Genomic DNA, 19,638 nt, shown 5'->3' on the forward strand with positions numbered 1-19,638 from the left:
TTCCATATAAAATTCACTGATCAGAAACAGGTTTTCAGACGCTCCTCTAGTGCACAGCCGATTCCATCCTTTGAGGAAAAAAAGTTGGAGCAGTAAAGAATTTCATTGAATAAGGTCCAGTTTGGCTGTGTGTGGTTGCAGAGCACAGCCCTCTGTGACCTCGCTGTTGTCGTCATTCGGGGCAGATGAGAAGGGTGTCTTTGCTAAATCCCAGAGAGAGGTGCCTTCCGAGCAGCATATGGCTACACATTCCTGATACGCTATTCCCTGGCCTGTCTCTCGGCTTTTGTGGAGGTATGTGCTGTGGTGCTAGTGGCCAAGAGTTTCTCCTTCAGGAGAATCAATAAAAAGGGGGACAGAGACAGACAGACAGACACTCAGACAGACGGACAGACAGAGAGACAGACAGAGAGACAGACAGACAGATGAACAGACAGGCAGACAGACAGATACTCAGACAGACGGACAGACAGAGAGACAGACAGACAGACGGACGGACGGACAGAGAGACAGACAGACAGACGGACAGACAGACAGACGGACGGACGGACAGAGAGACAGACAGACAGACAGATGAACAGACGGACAGACAGAGAGACAGAGAGACAGACAGACAGATACTCAGACAGACGGACAGACAGAGAGACAGACAGACAGACACTCAGACAGACGGACAGACAGATGAACAGACAGACAGACAGATGAACAGACAGACAGACAGACAGACACATAAACAGACGGACAGACAGACAGATGCACAGACAGACACAAACACAGACGGACGGATGCACAGACACGCAGACAGACGGACAAACAGACAGACTGGGGTTAGGAGGCTGGAAGGCGGAAACATTCTTCATTAGTTATGTGACATACATTCATTCAGCGATGCGATGATGTATTTGCAGGATGGATGGGGACCATCCCATGGACAATAGGGGGGCTGTTTAGCCCCCAAACCATCTCCTGCGCTGTCAACTAGAAGCGTGTTTCAGGCCTGACGCAGACAGAGATGAGGCTCCTCTCAGACACGTATGGGGCCGCTGCTGATCTCGTCAGCGTTTTCATTTTTATTCACTGCCTCATTTCCTGCAGGGATTTCCGTCTGGAGGCTTTTGCAACATCCTGTTTTTTGGCATCCTGCCCCCCACCAGACCACTGGGGACACATGGGAATAGTGCACAGCTGGGGAGTGGGTCGGAAGAGGGTGGACACGCACCCACAGAACAGAAAGGAACTCGGGGTCCCCGTGGGTCTGATAGTGGGGGGGTTACATTCTGGGGCTTATGGAGGAGAAAGTTTCCCAGCTCTTAGTGTGATTCAAGAGGCACTTTGATTTGTATCATTTACTTTATTGTCATAATATGGGGGAAGCCGGACTCACCAAGATGCTGCTGTGAGTTCCTCCAAGCCCGGGGCAGATGTTTCCTGTGGCTAAGAGTACAGCTGCGAGTCTGACGTGGTCCCCCTGTCAGCACACAGGAAGTTTGGCAAATCTACACAATGCCAGTGGGAGTGAGTGAAGGAGTGAGTGAGAGAGAGTGAAAGAGAGAGAGAGAGAGAACACCAGGGAAAACCGAGAAAGACAATTGGGGGGTTTGCAATAATCACTATTTCTGGAGTAAATGGCAAGATTAAAAAATCCCACCCCAGAGAGCTTTGAAAAGAGGGCTATTCCTTAAGGCCAGGAATGGAAGTAGGACAGATCAGGACAATCTATATAAGGACTGACAGTAAGTCAATGCGGAGAATCGATGTCACTGCGTGTGGATGAGCCCAAGGCCTTAGCTGCCATGCGGCACATGTAAATAAACAAGCAGCAGTGCGGCTCCAACAAGCAGCAATGCAGCTCCAACAAGCAGCAATGCAGCTACATTGTTCGCATTTTAAACAATTATTAGCTAAAGAGAAAGGGGCTTCATGCCTGGAATTTACCGGTACAAAGAGAGGACAAATTCAAAGAGCACTGATGGGGGGGGGGGGGGGGGGGGGGGGCACTGACCTGTCAATGGGAAACAGGCACACACTGCACACAGGCACACACTGCACAAAGGCACACACTGCACACAGACACACACTGCACACAGACACACACTGCACACAGACACACACTGCACAAAGGCACACACTGCACACAGACACACACTGCACAAAGGCACACACTGCACACAGACACACACTGCACGTCCCTCCCCGCCTTTTCCTGAAGTGACTTTACAGCTGGTTTCCGGCAGTTGTGACAGAGTTGAAACATTGAAACGTCGGTAAACATAAAGAAACAGAGGTGGGGGCTGCTTCCCGCTTTTCAGGGAGCGACATGACCTCCCCATGAGCAAAACGGTGTTTGGGATCCTGGGGTTTCCTGCATCTGTCCCACCCACGCAGCACAGACATTTGCAGATCCAAGGCTTAAACCTGCTTAGATTTACATAATCGGGCTCTAAAATCAGGAGGCAGTAAAGGGCAGAAGTGCCTTGAGATCTTTCCCCGCTTAGCTTTAGTCACCTTTCAGCACAATCATCCATCTTCTACAGAAAAGCCAAGATGGACAACATCACAATTAAGTTTAGCCCCCCCCAGCTCAGCACACAACAAAGCCTCCAGCAGTCACAGGACGCAGGTGGGAGTCCTTTCAGAAGTTTAGCCAGAGCAGCCTGATATGATATTCGACATGTGATAAGACTTCAGATGCGTGAATCATATCGGAAGTTGGGGGGTTATGTAAACACGTTAGAAAATGAGGTCTATTTTCTTCGTTTCCTGTGCTTCCATAACCATAAACGCAGAGATGTACTTCCAGCCACCAATGGTCAGATGCTGAGGAACACTCTGCTTAGTGAGGTGGTTTGAGAGCCAAGCGTCCCACCAAAGGTCGCTGGAACTCAAATTATTCTGAAAGCGACACTGGCATGGTGAGTGAGGTGTAGAAAGGGGGCTTCCTGGCAGGCTTTCGGCGGGGGGGGGCAGGATATTAGGGAGAAGGGCGGGGCAGAGTAATGCAGACTGTCTGTCACACAGCCTTGGGCAGCTGCTCTCGACCGGCGCAGACCCTCATCCGCAGGCTTCCTTCCAGGACAGCTTGACCGGGCAGCTGCTCTTTGCCACGGACAGTGGGGAACGTCGTAAAGTAAGAAAGGATTTGATTAACATAGGAGGGACTGAAGCAGAGCGGCGACTTTGTCAAGCAAACAGCAAAATCAATGTTATCAGTTACACCGTTAGAACTAATGGAACATTCACCTGCCTGGGAGGTCCTGCGCTGACATGTTTAAAGTGGAGCCCATAGTGAACACAGCTTCCCCAGTGCCATTAATCACTGGCTTCTGCAGTGAAGCTTCATCTGAAGCTAAATATGACATTTCACCTGCTTCTGCGATAGACCTCCGCATCTTCACTGCCATGCAGGTTATGATTTTTTTGCTTCCATTCACTGGTATCTAATAAAAATAATCTAGAAAAAAAATCACAAAATGGCGAAAAATATGTCACAATCAATGAGCTTTCAACAAGACACAGTGCACCCACACGGAGTAGCCCGTCCACTGCTATAGAGGCAGACAGCTCAATGAGGCGTCGTCACAACAGAAGGGCGAGAAGACGTTTGTCCAAACACTTAGCATCGTTTCTGCCCCTGAAAGGAACCTCCATCTTTAAGGATGGCCACCGAGTCACAGAAATGCCCCATCTGCTCTTTAAGAGCCTCCCGCTTCTCCTCCTCCTGCCTTCCCTTGCCTCCTGCGAGCCCCCCTCCACCCCCCCCATCCTTAATGCTCACTTACCCATCTGCTTCCTGTTCTAATTACACCGGCCACAAACAGCATTAACCAGTCAGACGCGTCTGCGTGTCACAGGAGATCAGCTCTCTGTTGGGTGCTTCGAATTCAATTGTCTGGGAGGTTATGTGCGGCAGAGCAGAGTGTCAGCGTTCGCGCTGCGGGGGTCACAATTCTGCAAGGCCTCGGCAGAAAGGAAACACACACCGTCCGCTGGCAATATCACCTGATGTGGGCGGTGAACCGGAAACCGAAGTGCTTCATCCGCTTGGCACAATAGGAAAAAATGTGGCAAAAGTGCTTCAGGTGGGGTGGAGCGTCACCAGCGCCCTTGGGTGGGGGGAGGGATGTCATCAGAATTCTGACCCTGTTCTTTGAGGCGCGGCTTCCAACCCCCCCTGAGGCGCCTGGCACACAGCTCAGGCCGTGGCTTTCGATTTGTCAGTCGCACCTTTGGGGTCTTGCCATCGCACACAGTCACAGACTTGTGTCATGCAGCAGACACGCCTCAGAGAAGCCCCCCCCCAAGTCCTTCAACATATGTATAATGCTGAAAAAACACTAATCGTAAGTCAGTTTCCCATATTCACAATCTTGGCCAATCTTCCTCCTTCCCCGGCCCCCCCACCCTAACCCTAATCGGGGCAGCTAGTCAACTGGACAACAGACGGTGCCACTCCCCACCCCCACAGAGATCTGACTCGCATTGCTTCTGGTTCCTTCTGCCGCAGCTTCTGCTCCAGCTTCCCGGCCTCTCGGTGCCCACGGGGGGGCATGCACCGCTGACATGCACCCGCCCTAGCGAGACGGAGCCAAACGTTCCCGGAAAACGGAGAGAGCCGCATTGTGAACTCATCACACCTGTTTCTAGTCTTAATTCAGTGGTTAGCCTCATACTTCTAACAATATTTGCTGTAAAATTATATTACCCTTTTATAAAAACATTACGACACAGGAATTACTACGCAGTTTTAAAATGCCATGAAAAGCATTCAGGTCTGTAGAGGGCAGTTTAAATAGAAGCCTTAAAGAGCTTGTTCAGCACACGGAGTGAGGTAATGATATGTCCTTGGCTGAAGGGGATGTCCTGTACAAGCAATCTTATGTGTGTGTGTGTGTGTGTGTCTGCATGTGGGGGTCTCTATGTGTGCGGTGAACTTCATGCATGAGTGTATGTGCACGTTTAAGTGTGTGACCTTGACTTAACCTATATGGAATGTGACAAAAATATCCAATTGCTAGAGGGTGTCAAATTTTCAGCTGCTTTCATTGTTCAGTGTCTTACTGGTCTGTACCATTCTTTTGCATTGTTTTCAGCATAATTAATTTAATTAGCTTATGATAAGAGCTGTTTATCTTGTATCAACACAGTAATTTCACTAACCATCCGAGAAATTATTGACAAGATTCTTATCATTAAAAAAATGGTATTTTTATTATTGGCTGTTTATCTTGGTAACGTTTAAGCCAATTTTTCACAGCTGATGAACCGATAAGTTTCAAAATCTGCCGAAAAGCACAACAGGAATTAAACATCCAATTATATCCGCTGACGCGTCGCTGCGTGAGGGTCTGCAGCCCCCGCCGCCAACGCACCCGACTTTGGGGTCACACCATGAGGTCCATTTCCCTGGGGGGGGGGGTGCCTGACCCCCCCCCTAATTACTGCAGAACCATGCCCCTGTGAAGCTGTCTGCCTCCCCCGTTCACTGCTCTTTCTCCTCCCCCATCCTCATCTCTCCCGTATGACATGCAGCAAAAACAAATCAAACTACTACATGTAGAGTCTCCCAGGAAGCACAGGGCAAACTTAATGTTTTTTGGAAGTGGCCTCTATTTTAATACTGTCAACAACAATCTAAATCTTACCCTTCTGTTTTTATAGTGACTTTTTAAAACATGTATGGATTTCACAATTTCTAGAAGAATCTAAAAAGGTACATGAACTGTAACCCTTACAAAATGAGATCTAACATACGCTTGGTCTTCTGGCTCAGTCATCCTACGTTGTTATTCCAAATATTGTACATTTGTCCAGCAGTTGAGGGCAACATGTAATCTTTGGAAGTTGTATATAATCCTTAGGAGTAGCTTTTGTCCACTGGTGAGAGTGAGAGTGGGATTAGCAGACTGCAAACTGGGGCTCCCAGTTATCTTCCAGTCATCTCCTCACATCCGCATCACTCTGGCAGACGGACAGGGACATTCCTGGCAAACAAGCGGTATTTCCCGCAAACCTCTCATTCTGAGGGGGTGCTCTGCAGGCCACACAGACCTCTCACTGTGAAGAGGCGCTCTGCAGGCCACGTACACCTCTCACTGTCAGGGGGCGCTCTGCAGGCCACGCAGACCTCTCACTGTGAAGAGGCGCTCTGCAGGCCACGCAGACCTCTCACTGTGAAGGGGTGCTCTGCAGGCCACGCAGACCTCTCACTGTGAAGGGGTGCTCTGCAAGGCCACCCAGACCTCTCACTGTGAAGGAGCACTCTGCAGGCCACGCAGACCTCTCACTGTGAAGGGGTGCTCTGCAAGGCCACGCAGACCTCTCACTGTGAAGGAGCACTCTGCAGGCCACGCAGACCTCTCACTGTGAAGGGGTGCTCTGCAGGCCACGCAGACCTCTCACTGTCAGGGAGCGCTCTGCAGGCCACGCAGACCTCTCACTGTCAGGGAGCGCTCTGCAGGCCACACAGACCTCTCACTGTCAGGGAGCGCTCTGCAGGCCACGCAGACCTCTCACTGTGAAGGAGCACTCTGCAGGCCACGCAGACCTCTCACTGTGAAGGGGTGCTCTGCAGGCCACGCAGACCTCTCACTGTCAGGGAGCGCTCTGCAGGCCACACAGACCTCTCACTGTCAGGGAGCGCTCTGCAGGCCACGCAGACCTCTCACTGTGAAGGGGTGCTCTGCAGGCCACGCAGACCTCTCACTGTGAAGGAGCACTCTGCAGGCCACGCAGACCTCTCACTGTGAGGGGGTGCTCTGCAAGGCCATGCAGACCTCTCACTGTGAAGGAGTACTCTGCAGGCCATGCAGACCTCTCACTGTCAGGGAGCGCTCTGCAGGCCACGCAGACCTCTCACTGTGAAGGAGCACTCTGCAGGCCATGCAGACCTCTCACTGTGAAGGGGTGCTCTGCAAGGCCACCCAGACCTCTCACTGTGAAGGAGCACTCTGCAGGCCACGCAGACCTCTCACTGTGAAGGGGTGCTCTGCAGGCCACGCAGACCTCTCACTGTCAGGGAGCGCTCTGCAGGCCACACAGACCTCTCACTGTCAGGGAGCGCTCTGCAGGCCACGCAGACCTCTCACTGTGAAGGGGGTGCTCTGCAGGCCACGCAGACCTCTCACTGTCAGGGAGCGCTCTGCAGGCCACACAGACCTCTCACTGTCAGGGAGCGCTCTGCAGGCCACGCAGACCTCTCACTGTGAAGGGGTGCTCTGCAGGCCACGCAGACCTCTCACTGTGAAGGAGCACTCTGCAGGCCACGCAGACCTCTCACTGTGAGGGGGTGCTCTGCAAGGCCATGCAGACCTCTCACTGTGAAGGAGTACTCTGCAGGCCATGCAGACCTCTCACTGTGAAGGAGCACTCTGCAGGCCACGTACACTTCTCAGGGCGAAAGGGTGCTCTGCAGACCTTTCAGAACCTCGTCACCCACAGATGATTTCATTGCAGACGCCATGCTTTTCCTCAGCTTCGCTCAACTGGCAAGTGTTAGCTGCCGCTGCTACATCCCCTGTGAGCGTGTTGAGGAGTCACTGTCTGCCGCGTTCTTGCTTTCCAGTCACCCTGTTCACAGCCACCCACCAAGACTGTCCTTCCTTGACACAGTTGAGGCACACAGCCATATACAGAAATGACATGCTCTACAGTATATTATAAAAAGAGGCTCTCATCCACACTCACCAACTGCACACATGTACAGTGCACATATCAACAGCTCATGCATACCTATATTCAAACACTGCTCTGTAGGACCATCTTATGTGCAATGTAGCCCAATCTGCAAAGGTCATTTTGTGTGCGTGTAGTTCCAAGGTTCATCCCAGTTGACCTAATATTCTCTCTCGTCATGCTCTCTGCGCTCGGCTGCAGCCAGCTTATATTCGGTGGTTAAGAGCTGCATAGCAGAATCACTGATACATCAGGTCCTTTGCTGCCACTGTGAGAACCTGCGAGTGACGTCAGGTTAAATGCGCTGGTGCCCGGACGCTTGGAGAACACCCGGAGATGGGGATTTGGCTGATGCCTGCTGTTCGTTCTTATGTGTACAGATGTAAAGCAGGGATTTTAGAGAGAGTGACTGAGATTTAACATTGTTATTTTCAGCGGGGTCGTCTTCCTAAGAGATACTGTGATGCAATAACCTCCTGAGATCCCCACCCATTCATCTATGTCCATTGTTATGGACATTTTGTTTTTGCATCCATCTTTTCACTGATGTAAGGAAACGTATTTATTCCTGTTGTACACTAAAGAGGACATGCTGTGAAATTAAAAATAAAAATAAATTAGAAAAAAGTCTAAACTGTAAGATGTCTTATATCCTCCACAAACATAGAAAATCACAAATAACCCGAAATTGAAGGACACTTTTTTCTTGGGTCTCAGGAGGATTTGGAAAAGTACTGGAACTCTGAATTCATAATGCAAAAAAGTTACAAACTTTTAACTTTTACCCTCTTTCTTCTGCAGCTGTTGTTATAAGGTCGAATGCGGTAAGTCACTGTGTCGGGGGCTGTGAGCGTCCCATCGGTCTCAGCGCAGCGGCGTTCATCTGTATGAAAATGCCAGTTGTTTTCTTGGTCTGCTCTATAGTGCTGAGCCTTTACCTTTTACGTCTGGTAATAACTTGCTGGAATGTAATAAATTCTGTAACATTTCCCCAGATTCCCCAAAGCCACTTTCGGGGCATGCATTCCTCTATACACACTTTCGGATGTGACCTAACCTTACGGGGAATATTTGTATGCAACAGATGTGACAGAGTCCTCCGCCGAATGGCTTCCATGGCGGAAGTACATTTGGGAGAGACGTCTACATTTTCTCTCCTCTACATCATGTATATTTAGTGGCTGGAAAAGGGATCTCTCACATCTGCTGATTTCTTTAAACGTCCCATCTGCCTGTGGGCGTGTCTTCATTGTGCCACCCCTCAGATGTACGGTACGGAGCGGGCAGAGGGCTCTCATCCCACGGCTGCTCCGTGCCCCAGCATCCCCTAAACAGCGGAGTGGCTTCTTTCATTCCTCGGCCCTCCGTGCATCACCGAAATAGCCCCCAAGAACCCTTGGAAAGGTGCCAACTGGATCAGTGGGGGAACCGGGGCACAGTTCCCTTCCCGAGGGCCTAAGGAGAGCCATCGGAACCGACTTTACAAGCGTCCCTCCTACGAAGGGGGAACAGCCTGCTGTCTATCGGCAGCTTACAATACGAGCTCCACAGGCGAGACGACGAGCCAGACAGAAGCCCTGCGCCTCCCATTAACGCCTTTGTCTCCCGTCCTCGGCTTCTCTGGACAAAAAGGAAAAAATCCACTTCCTTTCGCAGCCATGAGCTGCAGCGCCGGGAGCCCCGATCCCCATGAGAATCGTGCATCTCGCATGGGCCCGAGGCAGCGAACAAGAGGGCGCATTCAAGGCTGTGCTCACATTATTGTGGGATCTCAAAAAGCGGCGGGAACATAGCGCCCTTGCTCTCTGCGCCTGGCCAGATCTGTCCGCCCCGCAGTCAGTGCACAGGAAACGGATTTATAAAATGAAGCCGCCTGCTCTTTCTGCCTAGGGTGGCGTCCAAGGGTTTCCTGCGAGTCTTGCCATCAGTCGCCTGGTTTTGCAGGCAGGAAGGCAGTATCCTCTCTGGCTGCATGACGCTGGCCACCGGCACAGTGGGACATGTATGTCCACCAAGGCCGAGCTGTTTCATTTGGTGCCTTTCCTCATTCATATTAATAATTAATCCACAAAAATGATCATAAAATAAACAAGCGAGCAACTCCACCGGGGAATGAGAACTGCGAGAGTGAGCCAAGCCAAGAGCAGCAATATCGGTCGTCGGTGTTAAATGGAAGAAGTGCCAACCAAAGGGGCACCGGTCCCCTGACTGCCGAGTCGCAGCCAACCACGGCACCTATGGGGGATGGCAACGCGGCCTGTAGCCAAACAAGGCACCGGCTCTGCCCGTATTCCCTCGCCAAGGGGCACCGTGAGCTTAGGAAGGAAGGACAGGCAGACCAGGCCAGGCTGCTGTGAGAAGGACAAACCCAACGCAGGGTCTCTGCATGTCGAAGGCCGTTTTCCTGCGGATCACGCGAATGTCCACACCACACATCTCCAAATTCACCAGCTCTGACCGCCCCCCCCCCCCACGTTCTTAACCTTTACTCATTTCCATTTATTTGTTTAGCAGATACTTTTGCTCAAAGTGATTTACATAGAGGTACAGCGAGTGCATTAGCATGAAGTGAAACACGGCCCAAGGCGACCCCATTCATGCACGGAGCACAATGTGAGACATCAGACAGGACATTGACCTTCAGCTAGATCAGCAACTGGTGACTTTGAGTTACCAGCGACTTTTCTCCTAGGGTCTCCTCTCAAGCTGGGAGAGCAGTGAAGCTCAGATCCTGACTCGGAGGGCAACATAAAGCAGGAGGAGAAGAGTGTGTCACCCCGGTGCCCAGTGGCACGTTAGAAATAAACATGTGAAAGTGGTTTTCCTTGAGCTCCTTCGATGAGAGTATCCCTGTTTGTCACATTCCTGGGCCTTTACATGGACCAAGCAGCCCCAATATAGTGCTTCAGATTCCGTAAGCAAGGAGAGAGATGAGGAAGAAACCTCAGGATGAAGAAGCCGTCCATGCAGGTCGCACTCTACCTCCTGGCCACTCACTGGACCATCTTCTCAGTGCAGCTTTTTGCCTGAAAGCTGACTTATCTTAGATTGCAGATACTTTGTGAGAAGCTGGCAGGCAGCCCTCCAACAAAGTGTTATTATGTTAATGGGTCATGCGATCTAGAATTTAATGCTTTTCTTCAAAGGGGATGTCTTGCTTAATGTGATCATCTGTATTTTATTTATTATCAGACAGAGACCCCATTCAGAAAGCACTGTGAACACAGAACTTATGATCAATTGAGAAGGAGAGATTTACTTATCCAGATTTCACTGAAAACCGGTGGAGACTCATATTGGTTTTGATCATGTTTACTGAAAACATTTCCTACTTTTCTGTAGTGTTGCATTTATTCTAACCCGCTGGCTTACGGCCAGCATCCGATCTCCATCCCTCTATTTCCTGTGAATCTCCAGTGCAGAGATACCTTAATGATGGCGTAATACTTTCAGGAGGAAATGCCAGGCGCAGGCTGACAGGAATGCAAACTGTATCAGATACAGGGATGAAACAAACACTCGTAGTGCTGGCTTGTTTGCGGGGGGGGGGGGGGGGGCATGGCATTATAAACTGTTATATTAAGCACACAGCAAGATGCTGCTGCCAGTCTGCTGGAGGGAAAAGAAGCAAAACTATATTAAAAACTGAAAGCAGATAAACAACGACAGCATGGCTAACTGGGCCATCTGAGAAGGTGGAGAGTCGCCTGCAGGGGTCTGGCATCTGGCCTGGCTGCTGCTCGCAAAGGGGCTGTCAGGGCAGGCAAACCTCCAGTGTTTCATTACGGGGGAAGTCATGCTGGCCATTCAGCCAGTGTGACACGATAAACCAGCAGCAAATCAGCCGGATTTTTCTGCTTCAAAGGCTCATACGTGTCTTTCATCAGTGCCGCAGTGCAATGTAAACATCTCTCAGCAGAATTAAGGTTCTCATATACCTGAGTGTTGATCTCATCGCAAGCTTGATGTGGGAAACGCGCCGTAGCCATGCTCTTCTGAACCGGCCATGGGAATGGATCGCTTTAGCCTGAGAGGGGTGGGAATAATTGCGGGGGGGGGGGGGATGTGGGGGACATTAACCGGAGCAGCAGGGGTTAGTGGCTGCAGCCAAAGAGCCTTGTGATTTTGCTGAGGCGGTGGAGGAGCAGGCTGCCAGGACGGGCCAGGCTTTGAAGCTCGCTCAGGCGAGAGACGGGGGCCGAGGCGGTGCTCGTTCCGAGGAGAACCGGGGGTTGGGCCAAGGGCTGACCTTTCTCCCGCACGGACTCTCTGGAGACGCTCATGCAGGCCAAGGAACGACAGGCGTGTAGAAGTAAAGCCATCGTTCGGGTGAAAGGAATTCCACACGCTCAGAAATGCTGGATTGATGAGTGGCTTCCGTTCCTAGCGTTACATGAAAGATATATTACTACTGTGATAATCAACCCCCCCCCATGGTAACAGAGCTGTGTGTAAAGTGATGCTGCCCCCATATGCACCAAACGTGGAATCATCCTTAAATGCGGCTCAGGGTCTGCTACATTGCTCTGCTGCACCATTTTGCCCGGATGTCTTTTTGCTTATAAACCATGTTCTCAGAACAGGGATGATGAAGCATTATTGACCCAAAAAATGCTGGAGTCGTCGGGCAGTCAGGACAGCCACCCCTCGGCCTGTGAGGCCTGTGCTGTGCTCATTTCAGCTAATTGGCAGCACATATTTCACTCCCCTCTGCTGGTGCGTGTCCCTGCAGCTGAAGGAGCTCAGGTACAGAGCCACCGCATCCTCACTTCCTGTGACACACAGGATGTGGGAGGGGCTTAGAAGCTCACTTACCACATTAGTCTAAGGACACAGGAAGTGAAATTTTAATTGCTTTATTTTTATATATATATTTACCTTGGAAGACAAGGCTTGTACACATCTCTCTACTGAAAGACACATAATGCAAATAAACCCGATTGATATGAGGAACAGATCTGTTAGCATTACTGTTTGCATGTGAATGTCGATGTAAAGAAAATCTCACTGAATGATCATTTAGCTTTATAGTTACATTGAAATATACATTTTGATGTGTGTTCAACAGGTCTGAATTGAGCAATCATGGATGTGGGCCCTCTGGACTAAGACTGAGACTAAGACCAAGATTAAGATTAAGATTAAGAGCCACTTGCTACTTTTTAATTAAGAGTCCAGGTATCCTTTTAAGAACAAAATACTTAACCTATCTAAGTCTTACTCGATGAAATTAAAGATTAGTCAAATACATTGGATATCCTGTGTTTTGAAGGTAATTTGATAACATTCTCATTTATAGACCATAAATATAAGATGAAAATGAATCCTTATGGTACTTAGAATGTGCAAATGTGCCTTTGTATGTTTTAAGTGATATATTTTAGAGAGGAGAGTCAGAGGATGGAGATTCTATTCTGGGAAAACAAGAAAGTGGTCCTGTGTCTTTAAATTTTCCAGGGAATGAAGTAAGAATTCCAAAAGGAGCGACAGCACATTTGCATCTGCATTTGTATTCCAAGAAAGTAATCTGTCAATAGTTGGGAGCCAATTCTGTCCCAGCCAATTGCATGGCTTTCAGGATTGGAGTGCATCAGGATGGGAGAGAAAAAGGGAGAGAGAGAGGGGGTGAGCGAGAGGGGGGGGAGAGAGAGGCAGAGATGTGAGAGTCAGAGATCACGGGAGCTGAAAGAGCAAGACTGTGGAGCAAGTGTGTGGAGAAGCAGCAGACAGAAAGCAAGCAGAGAGGGAGAGAGAGACCTGACTGCTGGGAGGAGACCGACTGATGAGGGTTAGTGTGCTGGCAGAGCTGAGAGCGAGGACAGGCGGACGTCTGTAATGTGAGAGCAGCCCGCTGACCATACCGTGCTGAGACACACTCTGCAGCTGAAAGGTAAGGCGTCAGCTTGATTAACACGTGGAAGGCTTGCTAATCAGCAGCTCCTGTGTCTGAGTCTGCCATCCCTGCACCATGAGCCCGGGGCTGGGCTGACCCCTAAGCAGGAGGGTCCACAGGACGAGGGCATTCAAGGGTAACTGTATCACTAGTCAACTGAACGTGCTGCTCCATGTTGCTGTGTGAGCAAATTGATATCAGGTTCCAGGGAGGAGAACTTACTTCCAGGGCTGCTGTTCTAGTAAGGATGTTTTCCTCTGTTCCATTGTTAATTCCTAAGCAGGAATCGTGTGTATTACAAAAGGTAAGACTATTGACAAATTGATAGAAGGCTCAGTTTAAAAAAATTGAATAAAATAAAAAAAACACTACATAATAGAAAATCCATTAAAAAAACATAATTAGAAAAATCAGAGTCAGGTGCAGAGCATCCAGCCCCTGCCTGAGGCCTAGTAAGGGCTCCTGTGAGGGCTCCTGTGAGGGCTCCTGTAAGTGCTCCTGTGAGGGCTCCTGTGAGGGCTCCTGTAAGTGCTCCTGTGAGGGCTCCTGTGAGGGCTCCTGTAAGGGCTCCTGTAAGGGCTCCTGTGAGGGCTCCTGTGAGGGCTCCTGTAAGGGCTCCTGTGAGGGCTCCTGTGAGGGCTCCTGTAAGGGCTCCTGTGAGGGCTCCTGTGAGGGCTCCTGTAAGGGCTCCTGTGAGGGCTCCTGTAAGGGCTCCTGTGAGGGCTCCTGTGAGGGCTCCTGTAAGGGCTCCTGTGAGGGCTCCTGTAAGGGCTCTGCCCATCAGCCAGTCGGTGGAGCTCCATCATTACCCATCATGGCCTCTGTATGGCCTCCCTATTGTCCACAAGGTGGCCGCTGTTTCGGCCAAGGAGACATGGTGGCAGATGAGGGGCATTATTGCCACCGGGACCCCATCTGCCTGCAGTCATCTCCGTAACCTCGCCCGCGCCGCTGGCCGCTCCTCCATGCCCCGCGATGTCATCAAGCCCAGCTTCCTTCCTGTCAGACTGGGGCAATGGGGCACATTCTTCAGCTTCCACTTCCTTGTTCTCCTCGCTTGTTGCTTCTCCAGGCCTCAAGGTTTCAGGCTTGTCTGTGCTGTAAGATCATTCCGGTTCGTCGTAGCTCGTCTTACCTAATGAAAATGGACAGCATACAGAGGGAGAGCACTGGCTTCTCTAAATGCAAGACGGCCGCCCTCCTTGCCCTCCAATGCATCGTGTCCTGAAGACTCTCTCTTTATTTTCAGGCCATTCCACTTAAGAATCACATGGGGGGGGGCTGTGGGGGGTTCACTCGCCTGCATGTCAGCATTTGAGTGCAGGATCAGCTTTCTGCACTGCCCTGTCTGCTGGTTTGTCCCGTTGCAACTTTCTGAGTAACGTCCATATTGTCACTGTTACTGCTTGGTGCTCAACTTGTCTTTATTCTCTATGAAAACCAAAACAGATTCTTTGTACTCTGCTGTGGTGAATAAAGTGATGCTGATACTGAATAATGCAGCTGATCTGTGGAGGTGAAGCACTGAGCACAATGCTGATCACTGTAAAGGAAATTGCTCTCACACCCAGCTGGAGGCCCAAAGGCACTGCACACTCGAAGAGGAGCCTGTGATTAACATCTGTCTGTTTCCTTTATATAGCTGATTCCCTGAGGATCATTCAGCTTAGGGGCTGTGATGCTAAGCACTGCTGTTGCTTTGTGGCCTTATGCTACTGTCCCTCATCCCTCACTTCCTGCCTTCCTTGCATTCCTCTCTGCAGATGTCATGGCGTCCAACATATCGAAGCTCCAAGTTTCGAAATGTGTACGGCAAGGTCGGCAACCGGGAGCACTGTTTCGACGGCATTCCCATCACCAAGAATGTCCATGACAACCACTTCTGTGCCGTCAACGCCAAGTTCCTCGCTATCGTCACAGAGAGCGCGGGAGGGGGATCCTTCCTGGTCATCCCTGTCACCCAGGTAACCGTCACAACAGTCCCCCGCATGGCCAGACAGCACTCTGCTTTTCGGGAGCTAAACAGCCTCACAGGGTCTTTGTCTGATAGCGAAGGTGCTTGTGGTCTCCCAGGATTAAAAAAGAACACAAGCAAACCAATGTAAGAACGGGACGCGCACATGCATCTAAGCCTCGATTACAGTCTTTTTATAGTTCAAAAATTACTTTATAGCTGTAAATGTGGTGATTAACTGTCTACTCAGGGTCCATAAATGCCCAGACGTAGCATTCCAGACAAAATCAGCTACTGCGCTAGCTAAGGTAATGGAAAATGTTACACCTCAGCTTCCTTTTACTACCTTGTAGTAGGAACATTATTTTAGGCGTGAGGCAGATGCACATGAAACAGTAATTAGCAGCTCGGGATAAGTTTCCATTCCCGCTGCAGGCTGGCCACAAAGCCTTGCTAGCACATGCTAACGCTAACATGTCAGACGGCGTCTGAGCTGTTTGCTGCGTTGGTGTCCCATTTCAGTGCTTCGTCACCTGACTCGAGATTAAATATGCCCACATTTGGTGACTTTATCTGCACAAGGGTGTCTTAAACATTTCCAGCTGCTTTGAGGCTTTGTCTTGGATTAATGTTACAAGCAAAAGCACTGGAGGCTAATTTAGCCACACAGTTTGTAGGCTAATTAAGCTGCACAGTTTGGAGGATAATTTAGCCACAAAGTTATAACAGCAAACTGTACATCTTACTGGGGAAACATGGCGCTGGTGTGATAAGCAGGAGTCTGAGTACCTGTCCCTGCAACGTGACATCAGCCATAGCAATTGATTGGCTTGTGGCACCGAAGTCTTTCTGCCCAGAGTCCCTGCCAAGTGAAGCTATTAGCAGGGTTTAGTGGATATGAATCTCAGGCCTTCGCTCTCTAAATTGGAGCTACGCTGGCATCACCTGAATCCGACTGGGCACTGTGGCATGAATAAAAAGGGACAGAGGCACCTGCACAGCCACCTCCCACTGCTTGGCGGCTACACCGGACCTGGCCTTTTGTCATTCCCTGTTCCTACTTAACCCTCTGCTTATTCAGAGAACTGAAAATAAGCAGTCCACATTTTTGCTCCCTCCCAGCCCCCTACCAGACAGTCCACATTTTTGCTCACTTCAAGCATGGGCCGTCTGTGAGTGCCCAAGGACCGAGTTGAGAAATGCAGCTCAAAATTCCTCATAATGTGTTTCTGTGGGTGCCCTGCAGTAGAAGGGCGTCCCACCTAGGGTGTCCCCTGCACTAGACAGGCATCCCATCCCAGGTGTCCCCTGCATTAGGTGGGCATCCCATCCTGGGTGTCCCCTATACTAGCTGGGTGTCCCATCCTGGGTGTCCCCTATACTAGCTGGGTGTCCCATCCTGGGTGTCCCCTATACTAGGTGAGGCGTCCAATCCTGGGTGTCCCCTATACTAGCTGGGTGTCCCATCCTGGGTGTCCCCTATACTAGGTGAGGCGTCCAATCCTGGGTGTCCCCTATACTAGCTGGGTGTCCCATCCTGGGTGTCCCCTGCACTAGGTGAGGCGTCCAATCCTGGGTGTCCCTTGCACTAGATGGCTGTCCCATGCCTGGTGTCCCCTGCACTAGATGGGCGTCCCCTGCAAGAGACAGCTTCCCATCCTGGGTATACCCTGCACTAGAGGGTTGTCCCTCCCCGGGTGTCCCCTGTACTAAATGGGCATCCCATCCCGGGAGTCCCCTGCACTAGATGGGCTCCCCAACCCGGGAGTCCCCTGCACTAGATGGGAGTCCCATCCCGGGAGTCCCCTGCACTAGATGGGCTCCCCAACCCGGGAGTCCCCTGCACTAGATGGGAGTCCCATCCCGGGAGTCCCCTGCACTAGATGGGAGTCCCATCCCGGGAGTCCCCTGCACTAGATGGGCGTCCCATTCCTGGTGTCCCCTGCACTAGATGGGAGTCCCATCCCGGGAGTCCCCTGCACTAGATGGGCTCCCCAACCCGGGAGTCCCCTGCACTAGATGGGAGTCCCATTCCTGGTGTCCCCTGCACTAGATGGGAGTCCCATCCCGGGAGTCCCCTGCACTAGATGGGCTCCCCAACCCGGGAGTCCCCTGCACTAGATGGGAGTCCCATCCCGGGAGTCCCCTGCACTAGATGGGCTCCCCAACCCGGGAGTCCCCTGCACTAGATGGGAGTCCCATCCCGGGAGTCCCCTGCACTAGATGGGAGTCCCATCCCGGGAGTCCCCTGCACTAGATGGGCGTCCCATTCCTGGTGTCCCCTGCACTAGATGGGCGTCCCATTCCTGGTGTCCCCTGCACTAGATGGGAGTCCCATCCCGGGAGTCCCCTGCACTAGATGGGCTCCCCAACCCGGGAGTCCCCTGCACTAGATGGGAGTCCCATTCCTGGTGTCCCCTGCACTAGATGGGAGTCCCATCCCGGGAGTCCCCTGCACTAGATGGGCTCCCCAACCCGGGAGTCCCCTGCACTAGATGGGAGTCCCATTCCTGGTGTCCCTTGCACTAGATGGGCGTCCCATCCCGGGTGTCCCCTGGCTTGTGTTATGTGCTTCCTGGAATGAGCCCCAGGTTCAGCGGAACATCCTGTTCACAAATCCAGTCTTAATTTTGTCTTAAATACCAACAGATTTGTCATATATGCTTAAAAAGTAGAAATAATAAAAAATATAACAGCCAATGAAGAGGTCTGTCATAAACACACAGACACATTATGTCCACATTAAGCATTTCCCACTCGGACTTTACAATGTACCATTTGTGTCTAAAAGCATTTCATATGCCAGACAGGGGGGCGGTTCTGCCCAGAGCTCCTCTGCAGGGCACAAAGTAAAAAAAATGGGGATAAAACAGGAACGAGAGATTTGGCCCTCATGAGCAGCTTATACTCGGCCATGAATTCTCTGCCGCGGCCCCCAGGGGAATGTTAGCGTGACTGCAGTGTCGTGCTTGATTTCTGAAAGCAGAGTGCAGGCAGCAGCAAGCTGCGATGATGGACTGTTGATTTCTTTCTCCCCACTGCTCTTCCGCCCCCCCCCCCCCCCCCCCCATGTCTGCCCTCTGTTTCTGCACCCATCCCCCCGCAGCCGCCAGCTGCCCCCCCCCCCTTGCCCCCCAGCCCCGTATGCTGCCCCACACTGCCGGCCACATGGTGAAACCCCTCTTAGGCATCGCCATGGGGAACTTGGATCAGCCCAAAACTGCACTTTTGTTAACTGTACTTAATGTCATTGAGCCTCTCCTCATTGCCTAGGCAACACTGGAAGCCCTTAATGTTTCTTATGAATTCATGTTTTTTATGGTGTCCGCCTTCGGCTGCCTGCCAAAGCCTGAGACTGTGGCTTCAGTGTGGCTTTGCTTTGCTTATACGTCTTTGCTGATGAGCCTCACATGCAAATCACCGCCCGCTGTCCTCTTCCTGAAGGACAGTGCTGCCCCCCCCGCAATGGTGCAGGAGGCACCCAAATGGGAAAACTCGGGAATGACCTGATGCTCCAGCCAGGAAAAAGAGAACAGAAATGAATCTGTCTGTGGCCTGTGCTTGTCTGCAATTGGCCCAAATTTTCAGAAGAAAGATTTGGTTCCTGATATGTTATGTAACATATGCTAAAGTCCCTGCAAAGGAAGTATGGGCGACATGTAGCCCTGAAGATCTGTGCTCATGTTTGGGAGATCATGGGTTCAAACCTTGTGACCGGCAGGGTGACCCCATCACCGCTGGGCCGTTGAGGGATTCTGGCGAACTCTGCTCTCTTTTGCTTTGGACAAAGAGAGTAAAGATGTGATTTAAAAGCAGGAGGACATTATTATAGATATTTCGGGTTGTTTATGAGGGCGTGGGGGAGTGAGGTGTGGCTTGGTGGGCTACGATACAGTTTTTCTGATCAGAAGGTCACTGGTTCAAATCCCATGCTTGGCAAAGTGGCTTCATTGCTGCACCCATCACCTTCACTTGTTCCATGAAGCATCTCACCCTGCTTTCTCAAGAAGTTTACGTCACTTTGGGAAAAGGCATCTGCTAAATAAATAAGATGTAAATGTAGCTGTATAAAATGTAGCTCCCCAGTACAGTATTTGAGTAATAAATGTTGTACAGCTAT

At 50.9% G+C, this 19,638-nt stretch overlaps 1 protein-coding gene and 1 long non-coding RNA gene across 4 annotated transcripts in view; one reads left to right on the forward strand and one right to left on the reverse strand.

Annotated features, from left to right (window-relative positions):
• LOC125751359 (coronin-2B) overlaps positions 1-19,638 on the forward strand; it is a 41,458-nt gene that overhangs the window by 6,937 nt on the left and 14,883 nt on the right. The window contains exons 1-2 of one of the 2 annotated variants that reach the window (XM_049030053.1): positions 13,309-13,561; positions 15,328-15,528. In XM_049030053.1, coding sequence (XP_048886010.1) covers positions 15,328-15,528 — 201 coding nt within the window. In that variant the 5' untranslated portion in view covers positions 13,309-13,561. Of the gene's footprint in view, positions 1-13,308; positions 13,562-15,327; positions 15,529-19,638 lie in introns of those variants that run through there. The other variant, XM_049030052.1, reaches the window with a different exon arrangement.
• Positions 6,140-7,315, reverse strand: LOC125751362 (uncharacterized). 2 transcript variants are annotated; one of them, XR_007400599.1, is made up of 4 exons: positions 7,118-7,315; positions 6,545-6,696; positions 6,431-6,506; positions 6,140-6,200 (listed from the first exon to the last, which is right to left on the reverse strand). It is a non-coding gene; the product is annotated as an uncharacterized LOC125751362 (long non-coding RNA). The 2 variants fall into 2 exon arrangements; XR_007400600.1 differs by lacking the exon at positions 6,140-6,200 and having other exon boundaries at positions 6,411-6,506.

This window comes from Brienomyrus brachyistius, chromosome 11 (genome assembly GCF_023856365.1).
Source record: "Brienomyrus brachyistius isolate T26 chromosome 11, BBRACH_0.4, whole genome shotgun sequence".
NCBI lineage: Eukaryota > Metazoa > Chordata > Actinopteri > Osteoglossiformes > Mormyridae > Brienomyrus > Brienomyrus brachyistius.